General features: G+C 49.7%; 4 protein-coding genes across 4 annotated transcripts; 1 reads left to right on the top strand and 3 right to left on the bottom strand.

Annotated features, from left to right (window-relative positions):
- Positions 1–336: 336 nt before the first annotated feature.
- On the top strand, positions 337–5,790 carry csmB (putative chitin synthase; the record flags this gene model as incomplete). Its single annotated transcript, XM_056892890.1, has 4 exons — positions 337–632; positions 685–4,272; positions 4,328–5,634; positions 5,693–5,790. The coding sequence occupies 4 exons, from the start codon at positions 337–339 to the stop codon at positions 5,788–5,790; spliced, it is 5,289 nt and encodes a 1,762-aa protein (XP_056757885.1).
- Positions 5,791–6,363: 573 nt separating this feature from the next.
- On the bottom strand, positions 6,364–8,527 carry N7537_001831 (glycoside hydrolase family 2 protein; the record flags this gene model as incomplete). Its single annotated transcript, XM_056892889.1, has 3 exons — positions 6,364–6,547; positions 6,628–7,044; positions 7,125–8,527. 3 exons carry the CDS (start codon positions 8,525–8,527, stop codon positions 6,364–6,366), a joined length of 2,004 nt encoding a protein of 667 aa, XP_056757884.1.
- A 689-nt stretch (positions 8,528–9,216) lies between these two features.
- On the bottom strand, positions 9,217–12,445 carry N7537_001830 (KH domain protein; the record flags this gene model as incomplete). Its single annotated transcript, XM_056892888.1, has 6 exons — positions 9,217–10,278; positions 10,336–10,700; positions 10,754–11,078; positions 11,134–11,595; positions 11,648–11,929; positions 12,017–12,445. 6 exons carry the CDS (start codon positions 12,443–12,445, stop codon positions 9,217–9,219), a joined length of 2,925 nt encoding a protein of 974 aa, XP_056757883.1.
- A 5,288-nt stretch (positions 12,446–17,733) lies between these two features.
- On the bottom strand, positions 17,734–20,277 carry N7537_001829 (uncharacterized protein; the record flags this gene model as incomplete). The annotated part of the gene is made up of 1 exon (XM_056892887.1): positions 17,734–20,277. The coding sequence occupies one exon, from the start codon at positions 20,275–20,277 to the stop codon at positions 17,734–17,736; it is 2,544 nt and encodes an 847-aa protein (XP_056757882.1).
- Between the last annotated feature and the right edge of the window lie 332 nt (positions 20,278–20,609).

Genomic DNA, 20,609 nt, shown 5'->3' with positions numbered 1-20,609 from the left:
GGATCGACGGTATTTTTCCATATCCCGTAATTTTCAACTCCATCGATTTCTTTCTCCCCACGCCTAACTTGTTCTCAGTTGTTTTGTCTTCTTCCTCACCCATTTAGGAGTTCCGTCTCCAGTCGCTCGCTCAATTATCCAAATCCTTGATCGTCTAACCCTGATCTACTCTAAATCCAACTCTCTTGAAACCTCTACACGCCAACTCTCACTGTGCATTTAGCGAGACAAGCGACCAACACGAAAGAGAATACCCTCATGCGGGTTGTGATAACGAACAGGCCGGACATCGCATCTTGCCGTTAACATCGTTGACCCTCCGACCTCACGTTCGTCATGTCGAACCGTTATTCGGTCTTCTCCACGCAGTCCGCGGGTCTCTTGGCCGGACCCAGACCACAACATGGAACTCAGGTCTCAACAACAACATTATTGAATGCCCTCCATTCTTTTTATACTGCAGGTCAACCATACCAACTAGACTCAGCCACGACTTTGGTTGTGAATACATGGGTGACGGCAGCAACCACTTTACCCGATGGCCGAACTGGCGCCACGGTTGACCGTGATCTAGCTATCAGAGCCTGGGAACATGCCCGACGCCGCGCCGAGGATGGCTGCGTTGTCTTAGGGTATGTTTGAAAGTGTACTTGTTTGAAAATTATGAGTGCTAACATATAATAGCGCTCTTCATCAATCCACACCCTCATTGCTAGAACCGTTTATCACAGCGATCCCAGTGGAAACACCTGAGGTAGCTCTGACCGCGCTCTCTGCTCTACGACCCTTCCTCACTGCAGTGACCTCGTTCAACCCATCCTACTCTCTTCATTCGGCATTGGCCGCCACTTACACCTTGTCTTTGCAAGGATCTGTCGTTGGCCTCTCCTTCGCCTTATCCACCTCCGGCATTAATGTGCACAAGGGTCTTCTAGAAATTCAACCTGAGACCGGCTACCGTGCGTTTGATGCCTTTTACTATCTCCTCACCTCTACATCGACGGCTGCGGAGCGTGAATTTTTGGACCTGAAAACCCCGGCTACATATACCTTGCTCAACCGATCAAATACATACGATCCTCCACACTATTTACCCACAGCCGACGATGCTGCGGCAGCAGAAGATTTCCGTGCTTCCTTGAAAGCTATTGGCATCAAAGGCGCTGCTCAGCGAGGCTTGCTATCAGTCCTTGCTGGTCTCCTTAAACTCGGCAATTCGGTTGGGTTCGAGGTGGACCAGGAAGATCTAGAAGAAGTCTGTGAGGATGCTGGAGGTCTTCTAGGAATTGATCCGGAGATCTTGCTTCATAAATGTTCCACCGATGAGCGGGAAGTGTTAATTGTCGGAATCTACGAGGCTCTGGTAGATTGGGTCATCAGCAAAGCAAACGAAGCCATCACAGCTGAGATTCAGGTTGCATTGGAACATGATTCCAGCAACGGGGGCGGTGCAACACAATGGTCGAACGACGACACTGTCAACCTGACTGTAGTCGATATTCCACGACCAGCTCTCGGTAAAGCGATCATGATGAGAGGTATCTTTGATGACGGTCTTGGTCTCAATGCAGAAATGAAGGATGATGGAATTCCTCTCCCGCCCATTGGAGCTTCTGTCATTAGTGAAATGAACTCCGCAGTGGCCCAAGTTGAACCAGACCTCAATATCACCACAGGCCTTGCCGGGCGAGAACGGGAACACGATCTCGACAAGCGGCAGGGGGTACTGGAAAAGGTTGGTGTTGAACTTGAAATTGACGCTTTTCTCCGACGCATTCTATTCCCGGTTGATACCGAAGGTATCTCCGTGGGAAAACGCGGCCGATTCGATCTTCCCACTACTCTCAACAGTAGCCGTGTCTGGTACCACCTCTCCCTCCATCCGACTGATGACATGCCAGAGCAGCTCGCGTCATCGGTACCTACAGCATGGTCTGCGGGTGCAGTATCCCGCCAATTGCGAGACTGGCGACTCCCAGAATGGGCGAACCGTCGCTTGAAGCAGCTCGATTTCACCGCCGATTTCGACGTAGAAGAATTTGTCGGTCGGTATGCGCGACTCGGTTGCGCCGAAGGCCAGGATGGTGTTGAGAACTGGATCATCGAGAGAGGCTGGAGCAATGGCGATGCTGTCGTCGGTGAACAGCGCGTGTGGATGCGCGAGGGTGCATGGTGGGAAGCGGAGAGTATGCTGGATCTTAAGCCAGAAGAGACACACGTGAATCCGTTCATGTACGGCCCTGCGTTGTATGAGCCCGGCTTCACCCCAGGTGGCACTGCCATCCATGAAAATTCCAATCTTCTCGGCATGCCGCCTGGTGGCGCCGTGGCCCCGAGTGTGATGGGCGGTGCCAAATCCATTGCCCCCAGTGCGCCATTCACCAACGCTGCCAATGCCGGTGACTACGGCTTGGGCCGGAAAGGTGACGATAAAAAAGGAGATATTGCATACTACGACGAATATGGCCGCTACATCGGCGAATTCGACCCTGAGTTTGGTGATCCGAAGCACATTGAGAAGAAAACCATAACCTGGGGCCGTCGACTCTGGACTGGTTTTGTCTGGGCCCTGACGTTTTGGATTCCTTCCTTCATGCTTCGATACGTTGGCCGTATGAAACGCCCGGATGTCCGCTTGGCCTGGCGAGAAAAGCTCGTCCTCGTGTTTTTGATTCTATTCTTCAACGGAATCGTCTGCTTCTATATCATAGCATTTGGTGACCTTCTCTGTCCCAACAAGGCCAAAGCCTGGAATGAGAAGGAGGTCGGCTGGCACACAGCTGATAATGACTTCTTCGTCGGCATCCACGGCCGTGTCTACGACATCAGCAAGTTCTGGCGCACACAGCACAGTGACATAACTGGTGAAGACACAAGCTCGGACAACATGAAGCAATTTGGAGGACAGATTCTAGATGCGTACTTCCCCCCTCCTCTCGACCGTTATTGTGCCCCATTTGTTACATCCGATACGCTCGCCCTCCAGCACAACAACACAGATGCTATCGCGCTTTCTACGGCCGAGCACAAATCTGGGGCACAGTCAATAACCACAACCACGGCACTCCACAAGGATACCTGGTATGAAAATAAATTCTTGCCAAAGATTCGTACATACTACAAGGGTGACTTGGTTTGGACAAGAAAGACCATCCAGAAGCAGGCCAACGATGATTCTCGCTACTGGGTTATCAAGGACCAAAAGGTGTATGACTTGACCGACTACTTCTATACACTCAAAAGGATGAACAATCTCGATCAATACAATTGGCTACCGTCGACTTTGACTGCTCTCTTCAAGAACAACATGGGCGAAGATGTCACCGACAAATGGCAGGACACAACGGACTTCAGGAATGCCCAGACATGTCTCGACTTTGTCTTCTATGTCGGCAAAGTTGATTTCCGTGATAGTCCACGATGCACGGTCAACAACTGGGTCATGCTCTCCTTCACCATTCTCATCTGCACTGTCATCCTGATCAAGTTCCTGGCAGCTCTGCAGCTGGGATCCAAACGTCGGCCCACGCCTCAGGACAAATTTGTCATCTGCATGGTTCCTGCATACACTGAGGGCGAAAACGACCTCCGGAAAGGCCTTGATTCTCTTACTGCCTTGCAGTACGACAACAAGAGAAAGCTAATCTTTGTCATCTGTGATGGTATGATTGTTGGTGGTGGAAATGACCGCCCCACGCCCAAGATCATTCTGGACATTCTCGGGGTTGATCCTAAGATGGACCCACCGGCACTGCCATGCAAATCACTCGGCCAGGGAAGTGAGCAGCTGAACTACGGCAAGGTTTACTCCGGACTGTATGAGTATGAAGGCAATGTCGTGCCTTACATTGTGGTCGTCAAGGTTGGCAAGGAATCCGAGCAGCGCAAGTCCAAACCTGGCAATCGTGGCAAGCGAGACACACAGGTCCTCCTCATGCAATTTTTGAACCGTGTTCACCACCGCTCACCTATGTCGCCCCTTGAACTGGAAATGTTCCACCAAATCAACAACGTCATCGGTGTGGATCCAGAGCTATATGAATACTGTCTCATGGTCGATGCAGATACCACTGTCAGGGAAGATTCTCTGAATCGCTTAGTTGCCGCGTGTGCAGCAGATGCCAAGATCGCCGGTATTTGCGGCGAGACTAGTCTTCAGAATGAGGAGCGTAGTTGGTGGACGATGATTCAGGTTTACGAGTACTACATCTCGCATCACCTGGCTAAGGCGTTTGAGTCACTCTTCGGCAGTGTTACCTGTCTTCCTGGATGGTAAGTCCCTATGAGCTTTTCCTCTTGGGATAAAACTGATACTAACTGTGCCTAGTTTCACCATGTATCGCCTTCGAACTGCGGACAAAGGACGTCCTCTCATCATCTCGGACAAAGTCATTCACGATTACGCTGACAATGATGTTGACACCCTCCACAAGAAGAACCTCCTGTCTCTTGGTGAGGATCGATACCTGACAACCATCATGACTAAACATTTCCCAGCAATGTCGTACAAGTTTATTCCCGATGCCTACGCAAGCACAGCAGCCCCTGATACCTGGAGTGTGCTCATGTCGCAGAGACGCCGCTGGATCAACTCCACAATCCACAACCTCGTGGAACTGGCAGCTCTGGAAGATCTCTGCGGTTTCTGCTGTTTCAGTATGCGTTTCGTCGTTCTCGTCGATCTGGTGGGAACTCTCATCCTTCCCGCAACCTGCGTATACCTCACCTACCTGATCTACCGAGTTGCTAGCCACACTGGTCCCTTCCCTATGATCTCGATTATCATGCTGGCTGGTGTATATGGTCTACAGGCGATCATCTTCATTGTCAAACGGCAGTGGCAACACATCGGATGGATGATCATCTACCTTCTTGCATACCCGATCTACAACTTCATCCTGCCGCTGTATGCCTTCTGGAAACAGGACGATTTCGGATGGGGTACCACCCGTATTGTCATCGGCGAGAAGGGCGACAAGCGAGTCATCGCCGTGGAAGATGAGCCCTTCGACCCGCGCAGCATCCCACTCCAGCGCTGGGATGACTATGCCATGGCCAATAACCTCCCTGGCCGCCGCGGCGACCTCAGCGCCAGCCAGGAGAAGGTCTACGCTGCTGGCCGATACGACGACATGGCTATGGAGATGGATGACATGCACTCGCAATACTCCTCTGTCAAGCCAGCTTCCACCATTCTAACCGGATTCCCAGGCCAGGGCCGCCACCACCCCTACCTGCCCCCACAGTCGCCCGCACCATTCGTCGGCGGCAACATGCCCGGCAACCGCAACTCGCACATGTCGAACTTCTCCCGCTACACGGATATGCCACAGGCGGGCGCTCAGATGGGTGGCCACTCTGCCCAAGCTTCCCGGCACATGTCCATGGGTGGCCTCAGCGCCTACCAGGATAACCCGATGGCCGCGAGCAGACACAGTGTCGGCATGATGCAGAGCAGCGATAACCTTCTTGGCAATGCTGGCTCTCGCAGCCCCCTGCCTCAGTACCTCTCTCGGCCCGCCAGCACTGCCTTTGATTTCCGTGCTGGCAGTGGGCCCGATGAGGGTGCCATTACCGAGGCAATTCGCGGCTGTCTGGCCGAGGTTGATCTAGATACTGTCACCAAAAAACAGGGTAGGTTTTGAAATTTTCTCAGAGATAATTTTACAGTTCACTAACCATATCGCAATAGTCCGCGCTCTCGTCGAACAACGCCTGCAAACCTCGCTCACGGGCGACAAGCGAGCCTTCCTGGACCGACAGATCGACCAGGAATTGGCTAACATGTGATCTTTAACTTGTAATATGCACTCTGCATCCCCATACATCTAGCACATGTCTTTTTGTTTTTGTTTTTTCGATATGGGGTCTCGGCATCTCTGGCGTTCTTATGGGGTTTTGGTCTTTTTTTCGAGTACAGCATCCAGCGTCCTGATCTTTGAGCTATTATGCTCTCTAGTCTTCACTTAAATGGGATCTTTTCTGCCAGCGCCCAGTGACAATAATATATGTTTTGATGATGTTGAATTCGGGCCTTGACCATTTTGTAAATCTTGCATCGTATAACCGAGAATTTTCATTTTGCGATCTCGCTGTGTCCTACATCCCAAGTTGACGCAAAGGTCGGAAATATATTGAGTGCTTGGGTATCAACAAACCGCGACATCTTCACTACATCTTCATTTATCAGTCTAAAAGTTGATGAACTCCATAACCTTCATTGTATATTCTGTAGGAGGATGTAAACAGCAGTTCAGCGTTCAACATTATAAATTAAAATCACCCAACATGATGGCCGCTTCCGGGCAATTAAAGCCTTCAAGGTATCATGTCATTGGATATCCCCATTGCTAGATGCTGGACCTAACGATGCACAACATTCTTATACTGATCTAGTAGCTTCCTAAACCCCTTCGAGTGATGCGACGTGAGATGATGGTAGTAATGATCCCTCGCAGCATCCATAATCGCCTTCACCTTCTCTGCGGGAACCTTTTCTTTACGATCATAGGTGTACAGACCATTCACCTCTTGCTCAATATCACATCTAGGTTAGAAAAGAAACCCCGTATTAGCAGAAGTTCTCGAATCCCAATTTCAAGACCAAGAATGGTGCATGCAACATACAACTGAGTCCAGACAAGCCCACAAATATGTCCGGGCTTCACAACCGCCATAACCAGTTTCTCAAATCGAACCAAGAAGTCTGCCGGGTCACTCGCAGTCGTATAACCCCAGTCCCGCTCCCCGGCAGCAGCAGAGTCCTTAGGCGGTGCGATATTAACCCCGCCAAACTCAGTGCAGATCACTGGCGCACCAGGCGTATGCTGGGCACCTTTGTCGAAGATCATGGAACCGGAGAATCCCGAGTAGATCGGTTGAGTGAAAACCGAGTGTCCACCTTTCAATTCGAGGATCCCTGACATGCTGGCACATGCTGCGCTCAGATCGACTGAGTCGCTGTAGTCGTGGAAAGTTGTTAGGTCAGTTTTGACGTGTTCCCAGCCGCAGTTGTCGTTGATTGGTCTACTAGGATCGAGGATCCTGTGTTTTTGCATTAGCTAGTTCATCCATTTCCTCTTGGAGGCGTGGACACATTGAAAATTCCACCGGATGGGTCATACTTGGTCACGTAGTACAAAGCGCGAACATGGTTACGCTGCTCGATGCTGTCCTTCAAGTTAGATACGCCCCACGACTCATTAAGTGGCGTCCAGGTGACCAGCGATGGATGATTGATATCCCTCTTCACGGCTTCGGTCCACTCGCTGGTAAATCGCTCAATGTAATCTGCGTCGAACTCGTACGCATTTGCCATCTCGCCCCAGACGAGGAAGCCCATGCGGTCTGCCCAGTAGTAGAAGCGCGGATCTTCGACTTTCTGGTGCTTGCGACATCCATTGAAGCCGAGGTTCTGCGCAAGCTCGATGTCCATCTTCAATGCCTCTGAAGAAGGAGGTGTCATTCCCGTTTCGGGCCAGTATCCCTGGTCCAGGAATAGCATCTGGAAATACGGCTTTCCGTTCAGTCGGAATGTTCCATCGCCGTTTTTCCAGGATAGACTGCGCATTCCGGTCGTAGTCTGGACTTCATCAACCAGATTGCCACCCCCATCAAACAGCCGAAGCGTAATATCATAGAGAACAGGATGCTCCGGGGCCCAGAGTGCAACGCCCCGACTCCAGACTCCGTCAACACCAAACAGCTCTGGGTTTTGAGTCTTCAACTTCCCTACCGCATCTTCAGTAACCTTTAAACCCAAATCAAGTGCAATGAAAGTTTTATCCCGCAGAAGCTCTCCATCCACCTTCGCAACAGTCAGCCCCGCGAGCGATACCTCAACCTCAACCTTCGCCGCACTTCCAACCCGACGTCCGGCAACATGAACCGTCGCATGCAACTGGCCGAGCTCAATGTCATCAGAACGAATCACCGTTCCTCCACTTCCACATAGCAACCGCATGGCCGGAACACTCTCTAACCAAACAGACTGCCAGATACCCCCGCTGGGGGTGTAGAAGATACTCTCCGGCACAGGCTTCCAGAACTGCTTTCCACGCGGCTGGGTCATGTCATAAGGCGAGTCTCTAACACGGAGAGTGAGACGAGCCTCCGTAGTGCCGTCAGCCAGGGCGTCAGAGACATCTATATCGAATGGCACATGTCCGCCGCGATGTCCGCCGACAAGGACACCATCTACCCAGACAGAGCACTCATAATCAACGGCGCCGAAGCGGAGGAGGAGTCTATCCCCTTTGTGCTTTTCGTTGGCTGTACGGATGTCCGTGATGCGTCGCTCGTACCACATTACCTCGTGCGCTTCGATGAGGTTTATACCCGACGCTGGGGTTTGGAATGCGTATGGAACTGTTATCTGGTGGGAGGTTTCCCCTTTCAGGCTCCTTTTGTGCCATTGCGAGGCTAGGCCTTCGTCTTTATCGTCGAAGGTGAAGGTCCAGGGACCGTCTAAGGTGGCCCAGTTTAGAGGGGTGCGTTGGAAGTCTGGGCGGGGGTAGGATATTGGCATTTTGGATATTATGGGAGTTTAGTTATTTAGTTCAAGAGCTTATGGTCTCCTAGAAGTTTTAAATTGATGATGGGGGTGTTGTGGATGAGTACTTTGTAAAGGTCAACTTCGACCCCGCGTCTAACGTCACTCGCCACAAGGAGCATACCGAGACGTCGATCTCACTCGAAGCTATCTAAGTTGGTATTAGAGGGCCATATGCATAGTCGTATCTATGCTCAAACAATAGAATCCTTCAAAACAACTTAGATTGGAGAATGTCTTCTAATGGCAAAATCTCATTGATGATTGGGGGATATCAGAGTAAAACATCAACATAAAAACCCAACTATCGGAAAACTCCTCTGAAGTCGATGTCAGATCTCCCTGGTATCAATTCAGACTATCCAACCCTTTCCTCCTAATGCGCACGGCGAAATAAATAAAAAATCAAAAAATCAAAAAATCAAAAAGAGGCAGGATATGGCCAAGACCATCCTTGCTCTATCGCACGCATATCTTGGATATCTCGTTTTCTTTTCTGACGCCTTCATTGCTTGCGTTCCGTGGTATCAATCAACAAGAAGACCAACAAAAAGACAACCGAAAAAACACGCTGGGAATGAGAATAAAAGCAGGGGGGAAAAACGTAAGAAAAAAATAACTCAACCAAAAAAAAGGGTATACTGCTGCAAATGGATATTTTGGTTTTAACGCGGTGGCCCAATTGGGGCCGGGTATCCAGAAGTAGAATTGGAAGTGCTAGGACGACCACTATCAAAAGAGGTGCGCGGGTCATGCTTGGGCGTCATGTCACCCGGCGCGGTGCCGAAGGGGAACTTGGCATCGAAGCGTGTGGGCCAGCCATTGCTGGTACTGCTCTTGTGGCTATGCGAGCTCCCCAGGACGGGCACGTCGTCTTCGGGGAGGTTCACGCCAGAGTCGTTCCATGGGTTGCGGTAGCCGCTATCGCGCGACTCCATGGAGACGAGCGAGGCCTTGGAGGCGTTGCTCGAGGCGTGTTTGAAGAATGATCCTGGCGAGGCGGAATGATTCTTGCGGCCGATGAACGAGGAGAAGGACGAGATGCTTCCAGGCTTGCGGAGGCGCTCGAATATCGAGCCTCGTTCGCTGGTCTCGTCGGAGAAGTTCGGCCGGGTGGGCGAGTCGGTTGAGAGGGGTGCTGGGGCGTGCTGCAGCAGCTTCGAGTCGAAGAAGGGTAGCGACTCTTCGAACGAGTCGGATTTAGGGCGTGGGATAGCACCCTTGACAGTGTTCGCGTCGAGTCCATGCGCAACCAGACGGGAAATCAGGAAGTCAATTGCATCCTTTAAGCCACCGGCGTTGTTGCGCGTGTATCCGAGGACCACACGGTCTTCGGGCCCGGGAGTGGGAGACGAGGAGCCTTCCTCGTGGGTAGTAGGAAGATCGGTACCAACATCCACGTTGATATCGACCTCGTACTGTTCCTTAAGCTTGGTCCGGACATCGGCGAGGAAATCAGAGCACTTGAAGTAGTCCTGGAGTTCGACCGAGCTCTGGAAGTGAAGCTCGTGGCTCTCTGGCACCATGCCAAGCAATGCGTCGACTGCTTGGGGGACCTGATACTCAGGGCCAGAGATGGTGACAACGTCACTGGCAAGTTCAGTGCTCGGGAACTCAATCTTGCAGTTCCATTTCTTCTCTAGCTCGTCGATCTCAGTCATACGGGCCAATAGCTCACGATGGTATAGGCGGTTGATGACGACTCTCTCAGCAACGTATTCGGCATCCTGTAAATGGTAAGTTTCTATGAGGAGATCAAAGCTGTAGACACTGTAAACACTTACAACTTTCTCGACCATGTCCATAATCTCCTGCTTGACAAGATCCAGACTCTGAGCGTTGCGAGCAGGGGTCCGACAGATCACGTTGTCAACCTTGATGTCGTCATCCTCCTTGCCCATGCCGCCGCGGTCCATGGCATTGGAGAACTTCACGAAGACAGAGTACTTCTTCATGATGCGCTGGATATGCTGTCCACCGATTCCGATGATCCGCTTGTGATACTGGTCAGGTACGTGGAACGAGATTGATGCAGGCATCTCCTGCTCAACCAAGTCCAGGCCATTCTTGGTTGACTCATACTGGTTGCCGCACACGTCGATATAGAAGTTGTATTCGTTGAATCCATCGAAGATGATTTGGACATTGCCTGAGTGAGAGTCAGTATCTCGTGTCACAGGTGAAATGTCTGGTAAAACTCACTCTGCCCCATGATCTTGTTGATCTTTCCGTTCTTCTTGCCACTAACAAACTCCTTGTGCTCGTTGGCCAGCTCAATCTTCACCCGCATCTGGTATTGGCTTCGCATCACGAAGGGAATCTGATTGATGACGGTCATGGCAGCTTTGACTGCATCATCGGAACCGTTGATCGTGAAAGTCAGATTGTCAAAGCTGACCTCCGCTTCCGAGTTGGTGCAGATATCCGATAGCATGGAGCGAATATCGGCAGTTGAGGGAGCACGGAGACCACCTTGAGCCGGGTCGGGCATGATGATCCACCACGAGGCACTATAGAATTGACCAGCCTGTACATTCAAGGATTAGCAAATCATTCCGTCAAAATGTCACAAAGCGACGCACCAGAGCCATGATTTCCCGAACTGTCCGCTCAACGTGCAACACTTCGGTGCCTTGAATCCGAACAAGGCCGCGTTGGCTACCCAGCTGCGGGAAAAGAACATAAGACCCGTTCATTTCCATCACCTTCCGGACCTTATCCAAACGATCGAGCAAGATGTTGTCGATCTTGCTCGAGCTAACAACCACATCCTTGACAAAAATCTTTACTCCCATCACCAGTTCTCGCAGCTTCTGCTTGGCGCGAGCAATCTGTTCCGGGGTCTCACCCGTAATATAAACCTCATCCTCGCTTCGACGGTTCGCACCGGGGGGGATATAGCCGAAAATTTGGGGGAAGGGCGGAGGGAAGTAAATAGCGGTGCCTGTAGCAGCCTCGATGAGCTTGATGTTCTTGCGGGTGCGACCACAGACCAAGGTGTGCATAGTCGAGTCCAGTTTGATGGCATCCACATGGCGTTTGAGCTGCTCTCCGGTTAGTTTGCCGGCCTCACGACACACGCACACAAAGACGTACTATTTGGTCAATCATGATCAAAACCCGGGTTTTGGCATGTTCCGAGCTCTCCAAATCGCCGTAAATGGCAACCCGGAAGCGCTGGTCCAAGCCATTATCCGACGCGTAGCCATAGGATGAAACCACCGCACTATCCGCATCGTGGAGCTTGGGAGTCAGCAGGAAAATGTCAGCCCCGGTGTAGGCGGCCAAAGTGTCGAGGTGCTCGAGGACGCTAGCTCTAATTCCTTTCGGTGATCCATCTATAATCAGATGCATATCCACGTCCACGGTCGCACATCGCTGGTGAACGGTCCGATGTTAGCAAGGGATGCCTGTGGACCTGAAAATCCTGCCGGTGCCGGATCCCAAAAAAATTCATCCACGTACCAGCATGATCGGGGTCTCATTCAAGATTCTCGCCCGCATCTTTCGTGCCATCTCCCCATCACCTGTGACACAGACGTTGGTCACCAACCCATTCGGCCGGCGTTGTAGCGATGGCACAGCCTTGGCCTCGGAGGTCGTGAGCGTAGCTTCCACCCGTCCTCCTTTCTCTTCCGTGATCTTCCGGCATAATCTCTGCAAACCCTCGACATTGCTAGTGTGGACGGGAAGCTGGTGCACCGATGTGCCCTCTAGTGTGCCTTCCGGGAAAGTCCAGCGCTGGAGAGCGCCGGGACTGGCGTGGAGCACATCTTCGACATCGGGGCCGGCTAGGGTGGACGAGAATGGGACGTTGAAGGACAGATTGACTGTAGGGTCGATACTAGTTGGCGGTGTCATGGGCGGTGCACCATGTGGTCGGCGAAAAGCCATGTCGGTGTGAGGTCTAGACATCCCGAAAGTCGGCGTCATTCGTTCCCAACCATGACGGGCCTGGCCCGTAAAGTTGGATATTTTGTGCATGACTAGGTAGAGAAATCTCTAACCCCTTGAGCGAGTCGAGGGGATAGAGAGAGAGAGAGAGAGAGAGAGATGGATTGGGTTGGGGGGGGGGGGGGGGGGGGGTGGGAAGGAATCAGGCCGTTCTCGACAGGGATGGGAATGACCTGTGTGGGTGTTTCGACCCGGGAATGGTGGAAACGAAGATCGATGGGGCCAACCAACGCAAATTCTCTATGAGAAGAAAAAAGAAATAAGACGAAAATAAATATAAAATAAGAAATATGTGTATATATCTTTAACATAAAAATAAGAAATAGATAAAGAAAACAAAAACAGGAAAAAATTAGGTGTGTCCTTGCGGGTCTACTTAACTTTGCAGTTTTTTTTTTTGGATTTACTGTATATGTATTCTTGATATTCCATGTTTGGCTAGGACCTTAAGACATTTACAGTAGCTATTAAAGGGTAGAATCCTTTGATTTAACATCTTTTTCTTCGAACCCACATTGTCCTTAATCAAGAATGCAGGATCTTGAATGTCCATTCGCAAGGGTCTTCTTGGCAAATGGGAATCTAGCCAATATTGGATACTTAGTACCCGATACAGCACATCCTATCACATATAAACTACCTGGGAAGTGATCCTAGTAAAATTACCCTTCGAGTCCCTAGAAACCGTGTCACACCAACTCTGCCTTAGGAAGTGGATATGTGACAGTGATGGGATCCTACGGAGTACAGTGAAGTGACTATTTTACGCCTGAAGGCTGTGCCTTCACCATTTAGAAGCCTTCAGGCACTTCGGGATCCGAATCATTCCGTACCGTACCAAGCATACACGGGTCGATCCTTTCATAGGCTCCGGGACAGAGAACCCTGTATGCCGCCGTATCTCAGTCCTAGGGTGATAGGACATTGCCACCGGCTGGGGCCGGACAGGAAAACTGAGGGGTCAGGCCTGGTCAAGCCTGGTTAGGCCTGGTTAGGCATTGTGGAGTTAAAGGTTGATCATACTGCTGATGCACAAGCGGGATTCTGACTTATGTCTAGACTCTACGGCCCCGGGGGACAACCTATTATGCTTCCGATACAATACACTGTAATTGCAAATTCAATATAACTACATGCACAAATGGTACAAACGATATGTACAGTATATGTATATGCTGCAATGGACTGGGAACTGAGAATTATCGCCCAGGATAACTTCCCCTCATATAGTCGACGTCATCTTCTCGTATAGGCGGTAGTGGGTCACTTCTTCAGCTCAAGGACTCGACAATTCCGACTGGACCGTTTTGAAAATCAGACTGCAGGGGTGGTCAACCCATCCCCGATTTCAAAAGGATTTTCAAAAGGATTTATCACATCCTGTTTTAGCTTTTAGCTTGTAGAACGTCAGGATAACGGCTAATCGGTGTACGTAAAGCTTGTTGAAATGGTTTTGTATGGCAGAACCAATTTATAACCACGATGTTTTGCCACATTTCGCCCTCGTCGATGTACAAAGTAGCCTTCTCAACTCCACAGAGTACCTCTATGGGGTCGCTTAGACCGATCGATCATTACAAGTCGTCGATCATTGACATAGGGATTACTGCAAAACCATAGACTCCACATGTCATCAGTAAACCGTTACTACAGTATGTAACTACTTTGTATGTTATAAAACAATCCTCTCCTAAGCATTATTGATCGCGCCCAAAAAGACCAATTTCCCTTATATGATAGCAGTTCTACAAAGTAGTCTAGATTACATACCGCTCACGTACAATATCGTGATCCAACACCGGCTATTAATAGCGACGACTTCCCTCCATTCAAACTTGAAATCCAGGAAACTTCCCGATAAGGATAACTGCATGGGACTGAGGCACTATCAATTGCGGCAATCTGTCAGCTTGCTATAGTATACCAATTCATGTCCCTGTACCGTAATCGTAACCAGTGGCCTCGAGAATATACCCAGATTGTACTAATGGCGAATTTAGTTCAGGGGTGTCCTTTAAACTACGTACTATCGATGTACTAAATACCTGCCCCTTATGGACTCATTGATTTGACTACTTGATACTCGAGTAGTTGAATCAGCTTGACCAAGTGGAACAGGCTGTCTGAATTACATGGCAAACCGTGTCTAGGTCCATTTAATGATACTGAGAGTGTCATTAAGCTTTGGTGTCTTCGGGGAGATCATTTAAGTTGAACATTTTCTAAATCAATTCTTCAATAGTTGTAGTGACCCTGAGAATATATCTTCATCCTATGAGCATCACCATGTTGGACCCAAGATGGCAGGTTATACTCCAGCTTTTTAAGCATATAGGCCAGGCAAATGCAGACAATCTGATTTTGAAATAGTAACGTAGAATAGAAGTTCAAGCTGCAAATATAGTGTTTTCTGAGGGAAGACAATGCCTGAATTCCACCACAACAATATCAAACAATACCCCAAAATTGGCATCCATTTATCCCACAGTTTGCTGTTATGGTAGAGCTGTATGTGGAGTAGACACACCAGGACTAGTATAAGTTTTCAATGTTAACATAAATTATTGTTAGGTGAGATGGAAAATCCCCATGACAGGTTTGTGTGTATGACCTGACCTGACCTGTTTGTGGGCAAACGAAGCAAGAGCTTTCGAATCCAATCTTTCTCTTTCTCCGTCTTTCTCTGCTTACCTGTATCTCATCTTACCACTCACCTTCAACCACTCTGCATCTTTCCTTTGTTAACTTACCATCTCCCTATCCCGGTCTATCAGTGGCCAGATGACGACCAAGACCAAAGGTTCTGACCTTCTTGATAGACTGCCTACTAAAAACACATTTGGATGCCACATAGGTGTGCTCTGCAGTAAGACACCCCTTATTTTCGTGGTCTTTGACCCTTGGATATGTTGGATCCATATGATCCTTGATTATGGGACTTCGGTCTGTCTCAAGATGCCATCTTGCAACTGATGATTGATCTATCCAGGACTTGATCTGAGCTACATGACGAAGATATTGTCATTCTGATGCGATATGTGCATGGTTAATTAGAATAAGAATGTGCCACAACAGAGTCCGACCCTTCTAGCCCCCCTTGACCTCGTCTGTTCATCCATGCCTGCGAAATGCCACATCCCAGTTATTCTGGTGACCTTCGGCTAAGATCAGGTGCTACATGACGCAGAATCGTTTGTTGACCTCCCTTTTCTCCTTTATCTGATGTCTATGTGGACTTCTTATATCAGTACCAAAAGCTAATTGTGAGGAGCATTTAATTTAGGGCCCATTCAATGATGTTAAAACCCTCTAGGATATTTCCGTGATTCAACGCCTACGATATGGTCTGCTTTTCACGGCTTGCTCCTAGTTCCATCCCAATTCCATTGTGCTAACTGATGTGATCATAAGGATGTTGAGGGCCCGGAAGTTCATGATATTACGAGGTCTATCTGACACGACGTGCTTGATGTACATCTTCCCAGGATGGAACCGAGCAAGCCGTGTCGAGCACAGCCATCGTACTGACTGCGGAATTTACAGGCCTGACGAGTCTGGCTACAAGGTTATTGTCTTTCCAACATCAATGGCAAAATATCTGAGACGGTCCTCAGTTGCATATCATTTCAAGCTTCATCGTGACCTCGCTCGCGTTAAAACAAGGTATTAATCTATCAACCCCCCGCCCCTCCCACAAAATAGTCCTGGTCATTGTTATGCCATGCTTGTAAGTGATGACCGAGCCAAAAGCGAATAATTGTGTTACAGAATCTACCCTGTTGTACAAAATTACTCTGATACAAGTTGTTGGTAACTTTAGAACACACTTGCCGTACTACTCCCATGACAGAGCAAGAAATCACTAGCTGACCATGAGAGATCTCCATTCAGGTTCCTGTGAATGACCTAGCACCGGCTAGAAGTTTCAAGATTGCGCCTTGCATATCTCTTCTCTCCAAAGCTCGAGCACATTATCTCTCGGCAATTATTATTCTGGTTGGTACCATTTACATTTCATTTTCGAGACAGCCATACTTCAATTGATTCACTTGCATATGATGATAAAGATAGGTACGTTTGAAATATCTATGTAGACATTTTACCTCATTCTGATCTAGATGAAAGCAGCCAAGGCTAATTTCTTCTTTCTTGTTGATACTACAACTTACCGACTTTAATCGAATATGGAAGGCTGACAAGAGAATTACACAGCTACAGACATACGCCACAGAGTGTTGGAACCCTCCAGGTTTCTGGATATCCCGTAGAGGTCCCTGAGGGATGAGTTGAAGCCCATTGTCTACCTGTGATTTGACATGCTTTCATGCACCAAATTTCAACCCTCGGGGAATGTGATTTGGAACTCTCAAACGATGATAACGAATTGAATACTGACGTGGTACCTACAATGCTGAAAATATCTGGTCATCTGAGGTGAGATGAATACAAACTCTCCGAGGCTAGAGGATCTAGCAAAATCAATTACCTTGGCTATTTCCTACCGCACTTGGATTTTCTTTATTTGTACACGACGGACTGACGATTAATTTGCAGATAAGAGCATGATACCGCAATTTTCATATGTATCTTTCAAAAGATGAGTGGAACACCTACTATGTACATGTGTGCAAAGTGATCCCTTAGTATGACTTGGTGCAAAATCAACTTTCGATTCCTCGAAGACATTTCTGCCATATTGAAAACTTGCAAATGATGCTTCTAGTGGTGAAGTCTAATTACATCCACAACGCGCATAAAGTTCTATAACTAATGCGAGTTTCATTGTTCTGAAAAGCGCCTAACGGAAAATAATGTCCGACGAAAGTTCCTGGATATGACTGCTACCAATACATTCAACGAACACGACGAATTTCCAGAGAATGTAAGATTAAGACCTTCCAATAAAAATATGCCTGAGATCCAAGTTGCTCAAAGGATGAATATCAAGACAGTTGGAATCCTCACATGTCGAAAGCAGCGACTCTCTGATGTGCAACGGGTATTGTCAGGCAAATTCCATTGGGCTCAACATCTCTGATCGATGATCATGGCTTGTACTAATCTGTCGATAGAAGGCTACTAGATACGTAGTAACAAGATAATGATCTTAAAGACCTTGCAAGTTTGTATTGCCTAAGGTATGAGTCTGGAATAGTACAACTAGATACAAAGGTATGAAATGCGCAAATCGACGGGGGAAAAAAAAAAAAACCAAGCGCGTCACGATACTAGTAACGCTGTGTACCCCGCTGGATCGTATCATTCGCACCATCCAGCGCGAGGCGATCTCCCTCTTCATCTTCACCTTCATAGTACCGTCGATCCCGAATGTAGTACGGTCTCTCAACGTATTCCCCGGGTTGTCTGTCCCTGAAGGTACTGGGCGCGCGGCCTGGGCCAGTTGGTCGCACGCTCCCAACTCGTTGAACAACCTCATGTGAGTTTTCATAGCGAGGCTGTGGAGGACGAACACTGGCTGTCCGAATTATTCTCTCCTGGGGCACTCCACGCTCATCAACATAGACTGCATGGCGAGGAAGGTACTCCGCTACTTGTACACTGCCGCTGCGTGAGTAAGGTTCATGGCCTTCTAAAGGAGCAGCGTAGCCTTGTCTCTCATCGGCTACTACGGGACGGGCATATTCTGATGTCACTCGCCTGTAGACTGGCTGAGGCGGGGGCATTTCCTGCACATAGTGTCGTTCACCGTAAGGGTCTTGCACAACCGAAGGTGCACGAACACTGCCCGCGTGGTGATGCACTCGTTCATCGTAAACATCTTTTGACATCCGAGAGACTGGCCGGGGCGGGGGTGGAGGTGCCATCGGCTGCAGTCTTGGTGCCTGAGGCAACTCGTAATACTGTGTGCCATGCTCATCAACCACGATCCGACGTAGCGGGGGTGCCATAATCCGTGCCGGTGGTGCCTCTTCGTAGTAAGTCTCCCGATATGTTGGGGGCGGCATGTCATCCGCAGCAATGTAACGATGCTGTGCGTAAGGAGGGGCTTCTTCGTAATACCTTGGCCGCTCTTGAACCGGGCGTTCCACAACGTATGACGCCGCCCGAACTGGGCGTGGATGGGCCTCAATGTACTCACGAGCATAGTCTGATTGTCGAGCATACTGTGAACTGGCGACTCGTCGAAGATCGGCTTCCTCCCGGATTGGTCGTCTGGTGCTCAAACGAGATATTGTGCGTTGGGGCCCAGCGTCTGGTAGTGGCCCGTGGTACGGGTCAATCTCGTAAACTGGCTCTCGTACTGGCGGCCCGCGACTTTCGTATACTGAAGTGTATTGAGGAGACGCGATGTCAATGTAGATGGGGCGCTCTGCAGGGTTTCGGCCGCGAACAACCGTAGGATCATCGGCGAAAGGTGGCGGTGAAACAGGCTCCTCTTTGATGAATGTGTCGACAGGTTCTGCATTTTGCGCCCTGTGCGAGGCTTGGCGGAGCCCTTGATCGCCTTCACGTAGCCTCCTCCGTTTCCGGGACATGACATGAAAGACCGGTGCATTGGGACTGCCACGAGCAGAATCAACGTCCGAGTACACCTGATCTGAGCCATGTTCAGATCGTTCATCCCGGATTTGCTGGACAGAAGGAACCTTTGCAATGGCCAGAGGTGACACTCGAGATGGCCGGGGAGCTGCCGGTGATGTGATGTGATTTCGAACTACCTTCACGTTTGCGGGAGACGGGGGCTTGCGGTTATCTTTGGTTCGGTCGGTGTATCTGGCATCTGGCCTAGATGTTCTTCCAGCACCACTTTCTAACCCACGGGGATATTCACGATGATCCGCTGGCGGCGCCGCTGGAGCAGGCGGAGAATACTCGGGTTCGTCCACAGTCTCGAACTGATGCGAATCGCGGACGCGGCTGACGGGAGCCTCTGCTTTGTGGTAGCGGGCCTGCTTCTGAGAATGGGAGTGACGCTGGTCAGCAACAAGGTAAGCATCTGGCATTTCCTGATCAGATCCAGGACGGTTGAGAGCTTCAAGTCGCTGCAACTCATCTGCGTAATGGGTTACCGGAACACGTGTGACAGGTTCTGTGGGTGCAATTATAGCAACGGGGGATGACTTTTGTTGCCTGCCAGTCTGGGGAGGCGAGTCAGGAGCTCTACTAGAGTAAAATGAATTGTCGTCGAAGTCACTGGCAGCACCGCCAGGTCCACTGGCCTCAGATGCATCGCTCAGCGAGACTGGTTTCACCGCCTCAAGAGCCTGTTTGAAAACCTCCGAGACATCAAAGTCGGGCTTCGTGTCTTGAACCGCAGGTCTCTGTTTGGTCTCTTGTTTCCTGAACTCCACTTGATCACGCAGCGCTCTTTCCAATCTTTGCCTCTGTAACTGTAGTTCCGCCCTGATTAGATCATCCGACTTGGTCAAGAAGATGGGATCGATCTCGGATGTAGGTTTTGAAGCCACACGGGCGGGTTGTGGTGCTGCAGGCAAGGCGTTTCTGGCCGAGGCACTCTGCAAGCCATTGTAAGGCTGTTTTGTAGGTGCAGCCACAGGCGCATTTTCCAATACAGCTGTCGGAGGAGGGTTTTTAGGTAAATGAGTTCGAAGAGGGACATTTTGGACATTTCTCCCAGACTTGCGCACCAAGTGCTGGGGAACATTGAGTCGGGGGTGAGTGCCCGAGAAGACTTGCTCATTGATGGCTAGGATTTTTTCGTACTCCCGTACCTCATCATCCGGTGTAGGGGCTGAAACAGCCATGGGACCTGCTGGAAGGTGAGTTGCTGGCCCATGAGTTGCGGCCATGGTGCTAGGGAAAAGCTAGAGAAAGGGATCGGTGAAGCTAGAACAAGATGAGAGAGACTGAGAGCAGATATGTTTGCCAACGCGTAAAACACACGTCAAATATCCACTCAGTCCAATTTACGATTGAGAAGGCTCTGAGGATTGGATGGTAGAGCAAATGAAGTGTTGTAAAAAGTCCATGCTAGCCGTCAGGGCCGCTAAATCCGATTAGGTAAGGTCACGGGTACTGTCCAGACATCGGGAAAGTGAAGGAGCCCGGAGAGGAAGCTTATCTTACTGCCATCTTCTCTTTGACTTATGCATCAGTCGTTTGTTTTATCTTCATATCGGCT

This window comes from Penicillium hordei (genome assembly GCF_028827395.1).
Source record: "Penicillium hordei strain IBT 12815 chromosome Unknown utg000001l_segment0_segment0, whole genome shotgun sequence".
Taxonomy (NCBI): Eukaryota; Fungi; Ascomycota; class Eurotiomycetes; order Eurotiales; family Aspergillaceae; genus Penicillium; species Penicillium hordei.
This window is presented reverse-complemented; position numbering and strand designations above follow the sequence as displayed.